General features: G+C 36.0%; 1 protein-coding gene across 7 annotated transcripts in view; it reads right to left on the reverse strand.

The window, feature by feature from the left end:
• The window catches only part of Tgap1l1 (GTPase activating protein testicular GAP1 like 1), a 135,231-nt gene that overhangs the window by 49,328 nt on the left and 73,390 nt on the right, over positions 1-12,513 (reverse strand). For 6 of the 7 annotated variants that reach the window (XM_039103586.2, XM_039103588.2, XM_039103585.2 and 3 more), the window contains 5 exons: positions 11,586-11,719; positions 8,233-8,342; positions 6,751-6,937; positions 3,713-3,822; positions 2,199-2,385 (listed from right to left, as the gene is read on the reverse strand). In XM_039103586.2, the coding sequence (XP_038959514.1) occupies positions 2,199-2,385; positions 3,713-3,822; positions 6,751-6,937; positions 8,233-8,342; positions 11,586-11,719 (728 nt within the window). The remainder of the gene's footprint in view (positions 1-2,198; positions 2,386-3,712; positions 3,823-6,750; positions 6,938-8,232; positions 8,343-11,585; positions 11,720-12,513) is intronic. The other variant, XM_039103587.2, reaches the window with a different exon arrangement.

Below are 12,513 nucleotides of genomic sequence, written 5' to 3' on the forward strand. Positions count from 1 at the left end.
TCCATAGGAAGAGCTACAGAATCACCTAAGCTGGTCCACTGTGAAATAGTAAGGGCTGAACTTCGACCTGAAAAGGCACCAGATGCTGCAGCACATTTATAGCAAATGTAAAGCTTAGTCTCCATGTGGGTCCCCCAACATAAGGAGCAGGGGTTACACTTAAGCTGTTGACTGTGAAAACCCTTCCCCACCTGAAGTCAGGGGCAGAAGTTATGCTAACCCTGAGGAGAGTTGATGTGCCAGGGAAGGAGGATGACCTAGGGCCCCTGACTGACTCAGAAGGAATGAGGGGAGAAGATGTGGGTGGCAGCATGCAAGATGTAAAATGAGCAAATAAATGTAAAATAGTAGTAGTAAGAAGAGGAGGAGTAGCAGCAGCAGCAACAAGAGGAGGATCAGATATTAAAAAATTACAACAAAAAAAAAACCAAACCAAAACCACAGGCCTCTTTTTGGAAATAGGCAACTCTCCAAAAGTGAGAACACTAGAAAATACAGTGGTAATTAGAAATTAAGTAAAAAGCTATGTTTGTAGACCAAGCCATGTAGAGTCCTGAGTAAGACTCCCATTTTAGCTATAACTTGTGCTGTCATCCTCCATTGTGAGTAACATCATTATATCTTCTTTCTTCTGGGCCAAATACCTGAGAAATGCTAGGTAACCTGTACCTTGTTTTCTGTCATATATACATTTTCTTTGCCTTTTATCCTTTTCCAAATATATGTCCTTTATTGATTCCCTGTAAATTTCTAATCATGCTAACAAGTAACTCTCTTTCACTATTAAATCCTTCCATATACCCCTTGGAAACAATCCCCTCTCAATAATTATCAAAAATTAAAATTAAATAAAAATTTAAATTTAATATTAAAAAATCAAATTAAAATTAAAAAAAATTATACACTGTGTGAGACTGTAGTGCCATAAATGGTTACACATTATACCCTCTTTTCTAAACAGATTTTCTTGCAAAAGGACATTAAATATGTCACTGGTCTGGTTTCACCACTCTGTAATTTATCATACTCTCAATACTGGAACCTCACTGAGATGCCTCTCCTTCTATATCCTGGTCTCTTGCTGTAGCCTTTGATCACTGTGATCCTTCAGCTTTAAATCTGCAGGACCTCCCCCATCATATGCTCCAGCAGCAGGACGTAGTCCCCCTACATATATGTAGCAGATGTGCAACTTGATCTTCAGGTATGTCCCCTAACAGTTCGTGTGCAGACTGGCTCTGACTGTGTTTTCTACCACTGGTTAGTTTCTTTTTTCCTGGGCTGCTTTCTATGGCTTAGGTCCAAAGTTGTGCACATATTCCTGTTGCGAATTGATGTATAAGAAAGAGTTGGTGTCAATGGAAGTTCTACAGTACTGAGGTAAAGAAGAATGGATTGAAAACCAGGTTGTAAAGATGGGACTTTGAGGAAGGGACTGCAGTCATGATATAAAGTAAATAAATTAGAGAAAAATATTTAAGTGTTTATAATAAAAGTAACAGTTACAGAATACCTGAGTAACATAAAAATATACCTGAAGTAGGTGAGGGCTAAAATAATGGAAAGAATGCAAAATAAAATACACTCATTATTTATCATTAATTATGTATATTCCTGTGCATATACAAATGCATTTACATGTAAAAGTACACATACACCTATGTGTATACACAAACACACATATATGTATATATAAGAATACATATTAGTTTATATTTATATATACAAATATATATGTGCAATGCGCTTCAATATGAACAGCAATTCACATGATGTGAATATTTAGTAATATAAGTCTAAGAATTATGAAAAACAACGAATCTATACTCCGAAAATAGTGGTAGAGTTGAAAAAAAAACAAAGAACACCTAGATAATTTTGATATTTTACAAATTCGCTCAAGTCTTCTTGGATAAGAATTATATGTGCAGATTATTGTTGACTAAAAATCAATACATAAACCAAAATTTAAGAAGAAAGAAGGAATGAACGGTAGAACGAAATGATTAACTTCTTTAACTTCATTAAAAATCTCCCTTCCCAAATCTTCCTGAAATAGATCAATACATATTCTACTCCACTCCAGAATTATGCAATACTAGGGTTTCCTGTTAGAGAAATGATCCTTTCAAAGTATTCCCAATTACTGAATCATAATTATACATTTGTTCCCAAACGCAAATTTCTGATCCCCTTACCTTTATGAAGATGTCAGTCCCAAATAATAAGTCTCTCAAAGTTTGACCCCTTAATCCATGCGGAGCTATGCGCACAGATGATCTGGAAAGATCCAAATTATTCATGGAAGAATCTTTTAGCATTGTTAATGCACACAAGAGATGTTTTAATAGTATAAAGTTTGATTCTGGAACCTGTTGGAACAGGCTAAACAAAGAAAAAGGAGAATTTTAGGTTAGACCATTTTGAAATAATGTAAGTTAGAAATATAACTACGAAGAACAAATAGGGTAAATGTTTTGTAGACAAACTCATAGTATAATCAGATCTCAAAGGAAGTTAGAATATATAGCTAGAGTATTACATAAAATATTTTCTGCAAATCACTTTTCTGTACAGCATCACGGAAAATCATTTTTAAAATTCTTTATGAATGTCAGTGTACTAGATGTATGACTGCTACCTACAGAAGCCAGAGGACGTTGGCAGGATCCCGGGTATAAGAATGAATGAAGATTGTTGCAAACTATGTATGTTCTGTGTGTGAAAACATCCAGTGCTTACAAACAGCACACCAACTTTCTTGCCAGCCGGGGGACACCTTTAACATCTAATGTATTATAATTCCATGACACAGTCTTTTTTTTTTTTTTTTTTACATTGGTCCATGACACAGTCTTATAACAATCTAGAACATAAGGAGCCGAATCACACTCATGATTCTACTCAATGCCCTGGTTTTGGAATGAATGAAGATTTGAAGACCATGTGTGATCTGTGTATGAAAATATCCAGTGTTTTTCAGCAGCAAACCATCTTTCCAACCACCATGGACTGGAGATATATTTAATATCAAATGTAGTATGAATCCATGGAACACTCTGGTGACACTCTAGAAAATAAGGAGCAGTAAGCACACTAGTGATCCAACACAATACAATTATAAAAGATTCTGCTACTGCAAGAAAGAGATGCAGGGCACCTGGGTGCAATGGGAGCTCAAAGCTCCGGTTAAATATGAAATCCTCCTATGGAGTATCAGACAGAAAAATGACTCAAAGAAGTCAAAGCTATACCTGACCTAGACATCTCTACATAGTTATAGTTGAGAAAGAAGAATTCATGTTCTAATCAATGACTTATATTGACCATGTGAAATATTCAGAATACCATGATAACAATTAAAGGCAGCAAGTAACCCAGAGGTATTACATGCACATACTTCTTATAAGTTGTCTCACACATGAACTAAACCAATACTCTAGCCAGACCTGAACACAAGGTTTTACTTACACTGTCTTCTAAATCATGACATTTAGGGGAGACGACTCCCAAGTAAGTTTGAGACATGGTTCAACATGCTAGCTCGTGAAAGCAGAATGTTTATAAAGTAAAAATACATGTCTGAGCGAAGGGAACCTCTTGGCATAGGACATCATTGCTGCTTGCAATACTAGAAACACAAGCCTATGTATCTTACAAAAGCACTGCTTCTATATTGGTGCAGTTCCCCAAGTGCTTAATGTATCATTACCTTTCGATGGCATTAAATTCTCCAGACAGAGTTCCTTTTTCTGGGATGCAAAGCCAATTTTCATACATGATCAAGGTATGTGTGGTTGAATCAATGTTAATAATAAAATCCTGTTTTATTGATATGAAACAAAAAAAGTAATGGTCAATGTATATTGTAGATAGTACTTGAGAAACATTTTTTGAAATTAGCACTTTATTCCAGTGATTCTTATCTTGTGGGTCATAATCATTAGGGGGTCACATATAATATATTTTCCATATCAGATATTCTATGCATTTGTCTTTATAATCATATCAGGAACAAAATTTGAAGTATGAAGAGAAGCAATATGAAGTAATGGTTAAGAGTCACAAAACCATGAGGAAATATGTTAGTGTTACAGGATTAGGGAGGTTGAGAATCAGTGGTTGAGAGCCTACTTCCCTAAAAGACCCCAAACTGACGTCTCCCCAGAATCTTGGATCAAATGTGGAAACTAAATGCAGGATCTTGTGTTTTCTTACCTAAGACATGAATCAATTAAGCAGAGTCCTAGTTGCTATAGCAATGAAGTAAAACTACAGTCTGTTCATATTGCCTCTCCTGGTTTCTAGTCCACACCACTCCTTGCAATCATTGATCTACACTCCAATTCCCAGACCAAAGCTCTCTCTGCCTGAAGGAAGGCAGCTCCTTTGTGGAATATCCAGAGAGCAGCCTGTCATAACTTCTCTCTGAATGGCTCCAACCAGCAGCAGACTGAAATAGGATGTAAATAGCCACAGCCAAACATTGGATCTTATTGATTAATGATGACTTTATGGTAGAAATGTAGGAAAGATTCTGTGCCCAGAAGAAGATAGGAACACCATAGGATGAGCTACAGAGTCAACTAAGCTGGTCCACTGTGAAATAGTAAGGGCTGAACTTCGACCTGAATAGGCACCAGATGCTGCAGCACATTTATAGCAAATGTAAAGCTTAGTCTCCATGTGGGTACCCCAACATAAGGAGCAGGGGTTATACTTAAGCTGTTGACTGTGAAAACCCTTCCCCACCTGAACTCAGGGGCAGAAGTTATGCTAACCCTGAAGAGAGTTGATGTGCCAGGGAAGGAGGATGACCTAGGGCCCCCTGATGACTTAGAGAAAGAATGAGGAGAGAATATGTGGGCGGCAGCATCTAGACATAAAATGAGCAAATAAATGTAAAATAGTAGTAGTAATAAGAATAGGAGGAGGAGGAGGATCAGCTATTAAAACATTTCAACAAAACAAACAAACCAAAACCACAGGCCTCTTTTTGGAATTAGGCAACTCTCCAAAAGTGAGAACACTAGAAAATACCGTGGTAATTAGAAATTAAGTAAAAAAGCTATGTTTCTATTCCAAGCCATGTCGAGTCCTGAGTAAGACTTGCATCCTAGCTATACATTGTGCTATCATCCTCCATTGTGAGTAACATCATTATATCTTCTTACTTTTGGACCTAATACCTGAGAAATGCTAGTTAACATGTACCTTGTTTTCTGTCATATGTACATTTTCTTTGCTTTTTATCCTTTTCAAAATATATGTCCTTTCATTTGTGATCATACTACCAAGTAACTCTCTATCAATTTTCAATCCTTCCATATACCCCTTGGAAACAATCCCCTCTCAATAATTTTCAAATATTAAAATTAAATAAAAATTTAAATTTAATATTAAAAAATCAAATTAAAATTAAATAAATATATTAGTGTGTGAGATGTGTTGTGCCATATGTGGTTATACATTATACCCTCTTGTCCAAACAGATTTTCTTGCAAAAGAATATTAAAATATGTCACTGGTCTGGTTTCAGCACTCTGTATTTTACCATACTCTCAATACTGGAACCTCCCTGAGATGCCTCTCCTTCCATATCCTGGTATCTTGCTGTAGCCTTTGATCACTGTGATCCTTCAGCTTTGAATCTGCAGGATCTCCCCCATCATATGCTCCAGCAGCAGGACCTAGGCCCCCTACCTATATGTAGCAGATGTGCAACTTGATCTGCAGGTATGTCCCCTAATAGTTCATGTGCAGACTGTCTCTGACTCTGTTTTGTACCACTGGTTAGTTTCTTTTTATCTGGGCTGCTTTCGATGACTCCAGTAGAAGGTGGTGAACACATTACTATTGTGAATTGATGTATAAGAAAGAGTTGGTGTCAATGGAAGTTCTACAGTACTTAGGTAAAGAAGAATGGAGTGAAAATCTGGTTGTAGAGATGGGACTTGGAGGAAGGGACTGCAGTCAGGATATAAAGTAAATAAATTAGTGAAAATAATTATGCATATGTGTTTATAATAAAAGTAACAGCTACAGTATACCTGAGTATCATAAAACTGTACTTGAAATAGTTTAGGGCTAAAATAATGGAAAGAATACAAATTAAAATACACTAATTATTTATGATTACTTATGTATCTACATATACATATACAAATACATTTACATATACAAGTACACATATACTTATATGTACACACAAACACACATATATATAGGTAGATATAAGACTACATATAAGTATATATTTATATATACAAATATATATATATATGTGCAATGTGCTTCAATTTGAACAGCAATTCACATGATGTGAATATTTAGTAATATAAGTCTAACAATAATGAAAAACAACTAATCTATACTCCAAAAATAATGGTACAGTGGAAAAAAACAAAGAAAACCTAGGTAATTTTGATCTTTTAAAAATTCGCTCAAGTCTTCTTGAATAACCATTATATGTGCAACAGATTATTGTTGACTAAAACATCAATATCTAAACCAATATTTAAGAAGAAAGAAGGAATGAACGGTAGAACGAAATGACTAACTTCTTGAAACTACATTAAAAAAATCTCCCTTCCCAAATCTTCCTAAAATAGATCAATACATATTCTACTCCACTCCAGAAGAATGCAATCCTAGGGTTTCCTGTTAGAGAAATGAACCTTCCAAAGTATTCCCAATAACTGAATTATAATTAGACATTTGTTCCCAAAGGCAAATTTCAGATCCCCTTACCTCTCTTAAGATGTCAGTCCCAAATAATGAGTCTCTCGAAGTCTGACCCCTTAATCCACGTGGAGCTATGCGCACAGATAACCTGTGATGGTCCAAATTATTCATGGAATAATCTTTTAGCATTGTTAATGCACACAAGAGATGTTTTAATAATATAAAGTTTGGTTCTGGAACCTGTTGAAACAGGCTAAACAAAGAAAAAGGAGAATTTTAGGTTATACCATCTTGAAAATAATGTAAGTTAGAAATATAACTACGAAAAAAAATAGGATAAATTATTTGTAGACCAACTCATAGTATAATCAGAATTCAAAAGAAGTTAAAATATATAGCTAGAGTATTGCATAAAATATTTTCTGCAAATCACTTTTCTGTAGAGCATCATGGAAAAACATTTTTAAAATTCTTTATGAATGTCAGTGTACTAGATGTATTACTGCTAACTACAGAGCCCAGAGGAAATTGACAGGATCACTGGTATCAGAAGGAATGAAGATTGTTGCAAACCGTGTATGTTCTGTGTGTGAAAACATCCAGTGCTTTCAAACAGCACACCAACTTTCTTGCCAGCCGGGGGACACCTTTAACATCTAATGTATTATAAATCCATGACACAATCTAATAGCAATCTAGAACATAAGGAGCAGAACCACACTCATGATTCTACTCAATGCCCTGGTATTAGAATGAATGAAGATTTTGAAGACCATGTGTGTTCTGTGTATGAAACATACAGTGTTTTTCAACAGCAAACCATCTTTCCAACCACCAACGAGTGGAGATATATATAATATCAAATGTAGTATGAATCCATGGAACATACTTGTGACACTCTAGAACATAAGGAACAGAAAGCACACTAGTGATCCTACACAATACAATTATAAAAGTTTCTGCTACTGCAAGAAAGAGATGCAGGGCACCTGGGTGCAATGGGAGCTCAAAGCTCTGGTTAATATGAAATCCTCCTATGGAGTATCAGACAGAAAAATGACTCAAAGAAGTCAAAGCTATACCTGACCTAGACGTCTCTACATAGTTATAGTTGAGAAAGAAGAATTCAGTAATAGATTCATGTTCTAATCAATGACTTATATTGACCATGTGAAACATTCACAATACCATGACAACAATTCAAGGAAGCAAGGAACCCACAGGTATTATATGCAAATACTTCTTTTGTCTCACACACGAACTAAACCAATACTATAGCCAGACCTGAACACAAGGTTTTACATAGACTGCCTTCTAAATCATGACATTTTAAAGGAGACGACTCCCAAGTAAGATTGAAACATGGTTCAACACGCTAGCTTGAGAAAGCAGAATGTTTATAAAGTGACAATACAAGTCTGAGTGAAGGAAACCTCTTGGCATAGGACATCTTTGCTGCTTACAATACTAGAAACAGATGCCTACGTAACTTGCTAAAGCACTGCTTCTATATTGGTGCAGTTGCCCAAGTGCTTACTGTATCATTACCTTTGGATGACATTAAATTTTCCAGACAGAGTTCCTTTTTCTGGGATGCAAAGCCAATTTTCATACAGGATCAAAGTAAGTGAGGTTGAATCCATGTTAATAATATAATCCTGTTTTATTGAACATGAAACAAAAAAAGTAATGGTCAATGTATATTGTAGATAGTACTTGAGAAACATTTTTTGAAATTAGCACTTTACACCAGTGATTCTTATGTTGTGGGTCATAATCATTAGGGGGCCACATATCATACATTTTCCATATCAGATATTCTATCCACTTTTCTTTATAATCATATCAGGAACAAAATTTGAAGTATGAAGAGAAGCAAAATGAAGTAATGGTTAAGAGTCACAAAACCATGAGGAAATATGTTAGTGTTACAGGATTAGGGAGGTTGAGAATCAGTGGTTGAGAGCGTATTCCCCAAAACACCCCAAACTGACATCTCCCCAGAATCTTGGATCAAATGTGGAACCTAAATGCAGGATCTTGTGTTTTCTTACCTAAGGCAAGAACCAAATAAGCAGAGTCCTAGTTGCTATAGCAATGAAATAAAACTACAGTCTGTTCATATTGCCTCTCCTGGTTTCTAGTCCACACCACTCCTTGTAATCTTAGGTCTGCACTCCAATTCCCAGTCAAAAGCTCTCTCTGCTTGAAGGAAGGCAGCTCCTATGTGGAATATCCAGAGAGGAGCCTATCATAACTGCTCTCTGAATGGCTCCAACCAGTAGCAGACTGAAATAGGATATGAATAGCCACAGCCAATCATTGGATCTTATGAATCTATGAAGGACTTTATGGTAGAAATGCAGGAAAGATTTTGTGCCCGGAAGTAGATAGGAACTCCATAGGAAGAGCTACAGAATCAAATAAGCTGGTCCACTGTGAATTACTAAAGGCTGAACTTCCAACTGAATAGGCAGCAGATGCTGGAGCACATTTATAGCAAATGTAGCGGTTAGTCTCCATGTGGGTACCCCAACATATGGAGCAGGGGTTATACTTAAGCTGTTGACTGTGAAAACCCTTCCCCACCTGAAGTCAAGGGCAGAAGTTATGCTAACCCTGAAGAGAGTTGATGTGCCAGGGAAGGAGAATGACCTAGGTCCCCCTGACGACTTAGAGAAAGAATGAGGGGTGAAGATGTGGGCGGCAGCGTGCAAGACATAAATGAGCAAATAAATGTAAAATAGTAGTAGTAGTAAGAACAGGAGGAGGAGCAGGAGGAAGAGGAGGAGGAGGAGGAGCAGCTATTAAAAATTCCAACAAAACAAACAAAACCACAGGCCTCTTTTTGGAAACAGAAAACTCTCCAAAAGTGAGAACACTATAAAATACCTCCTGATTGTGTAATTTAGTGAATCTGTATTTTAGTTCACACAGAGTAAAGGTGTAATAAACATTTACACCTCTGCTTAAAGACCAAGGTGGAATTGTGGTGAAGTATCTTACTTGTTTCCCTTGTGAGAAGGTCTCACAGTTTCATATCTTTTTCTTAAAATTTGTAAATATTCAACTACCTAAATTTAGCTGTAAGCATCAGCTTTTTAAAAAATATTTATTTCTTCAATGTATGTGAGTACAAATTGATCCCTTCAGATACACCAGAAGAGAGTACTGCACCCCATTACAGATGGTTGTGAGCCACCATGTCGTTGCTGGGAATAGAGCTCAGGACCTATAGAAGAACAATCAGTGATCTTCTACTGAGCCATCTCTCCAGCCCCTAACATCATCTTTTTTTAAGAACAGAAACTGTTTTTGTGCATGAAATACCACAATGAAGTTTTGTGTTGTAACAATGATAGCATGTCATGAAAATGGAAGAATCCCAGGTGCTCTTTCTTGTACCTGCAAATTGCTTTGAATGCACATGGCTACCTTCAGTCACTGATCTTAACTGTTCTCCCCATGATGTGGTCCCAAGTTTCTGTCAATTTGCACCAGACACACCTGGCAAGCTCAAGGGCCAAGGAGAGCTTATTGGGTCCTTTGCGAAATGTTATTAAGCACAGTAATTACAGAGCATTATCTTTTCTCATGATGTCTGGGCCACAGGTCCACATTTTTCTGAGAGGTGAATTCAGATCAAGGCCCAAACAGAAATAAAACAAAGATATTTGCTCTAGAGTCACTGCAGCTCCCTAGGAAATTAACTGTGATAGACAGGTTAAATGTAGCTTAGGTTAATTCTTGACTACTTGACATGGAAGTAGGATGTCAATATGTGGCAATAGTGAAAGTGCTGGATTATTTTTGGAATGAAAAGGAAAACAATTATATTTATCTACTAGAGAGAAGGCAATATTAAACATTGACAGCCAATGTTTAATATTGTAGGTCAGTTGTGGACTAGCCATTCTGAACTGTTATTTGTGAGGGATAATTTTTGGTAAGTATTATTTAGGACATGAATTTTGTAAAAAACACTTGTATCGCTATTATTACTTGTCCCGTTATTACATCACAATACATGGTCAGAGGTGAATCAGTGGGAATATATGTAATGTCAAACTAAAGCTGATCTGAAATATGAGGATGTTAAATTTTAACATATGCTGTTCCCCTGTGTCTTTGTCATGAATCTTGTGACATTCTAATCTTTTTAAGAATTTTACCTGCCATGTACATTATCAAGAGATCATGTGTCCATAGAAACAGTCATCATCATGTAATTTCAAGGACAGAATGCATAAATGCATCTCTAGTGGCATGCTTAATGTTGGTGAAGAAAAAACCTTCCTTACCTGTAGTAAGGATGCTAATGTGTCTGACAAGATAAATTTGTTCACACAAAGCATAAATTCCTAACACAGTTATACTAGTAATGTAGATGCTGGAAAGTAAATATACATATCCGAAGAAGTCAAATAACTCATTTTAAATAGGTTAAGCCATATTAGTTGGCATTTATGTATAGTCCAGTAGGATAAAAGATGTTAAAATACAGCAAAAATGTGTATATCTAATTCATTAATAATGTAAAGTAAAGGTCGAAACATATATATAATTGTAAAATAGAGTTATCTCAAAGGAAATAGTATTACAGGAGACTCCAGAAAAATATGGAGTCATAAAGAAGCTGGTAGTCTGTACAGCTGGGTACTCAGCAGGTCACTTCCGTAGACGCATTTCCTCCAACAAGATTTTAGGTTTGGATCTTTGATGCAGTCAGTAGAAAACCTGAGATTACTATTTATTTCAATTACATGGTTCAAACTTCAGTGAAACTTATTTCTATATTAAAAGAATCTTACCACCATGGATAGGTTATCTAAGAATTCACTAGTTTGATTGAATAACTTACTTAGAACAAAGGTGCTGTAGAAACCCAAAATGATACTCACAATTATTGGAGTATGTACCTTTTTGTCTTCAAAAACACTTGTAAGAGGTTGGGGAAACAAACATGTCGTTGCAGGTCGTAATGGAAATAGACAACATACAGGTGGGTTGGTATATACTTTGCCTTCATATTTCTCTGAATTTAAGAAGGAAGGGAAATCATTGTTGTAACTGAACTCACTTACCCTTGCATGCACTTTTCATTTTATAGCCCCTAATCAGAAAGAGATTCCTGTTAAAGTACAAGAAGCATAGAAAACATCAAACGGACACATAATAATGAAAGACTAACTGAAAAAAGAAATAAAAATACAAAAAACTATGAAGGAAAAGACCAAGTCACAGATAGAGCTGACCGCATTTGACTAACACCTGAATTTTCAATGGATATTCTAAAATACTGTTGGGCCTGGATCAACGATCAACATGGTATCAAAGAATACATATAGTAGCCTCGACTTTATTACAAAGCAAACGTATCACTCATATTAACAAAAGAGGAGAAACATTACATAGTATATTGACCAGGAAGCCATTTCTCTTCAGCAATCGGTCTACAAAAGGCAAACATCAATCTAAAGAAAAGGTATATATACTCAAGAGGACAGGAATGATAATTAACTCTGTAGTCATTCAAAAAAAGAGAGGGAAAGTATATGGCAACAACAAAATAACAAAGACCCACAAATAAATGAAATCATTAACTGTCTCACCCAATAAAATACAGACTATCAGTTTAGAGAAGAAAACAGGTCTCATCTTTCTCCTGTATCCAAAAATACACTTGTTTTAGAAACAATTTCATACTCGTGTTTAGGATGCAATTGCCTATAATTCTTTGACTAGGTTTCAGGTCCCATTTAGCTTTTCATGTTCATTGGCGTTGTCTTAGTTCAGTTAAAGTTTTGGAAGGAATGTTGGTGAGGCTTT

The sequence above is a fragment of the Rattus norvegicus genome, chromosome 2 (genome assembly GCF_036323735.1).
Source record: "Rattus norvegicus strain BN/NHsdMcwi chromosome 2, GRCr8, whole genome shotgun sequence".
Lineage (NCBI taxonomy): Eukaryota > Metazoa > Chordata > Mammalia > Rodentia > Muridae > Rattus > Rattus norvegicus.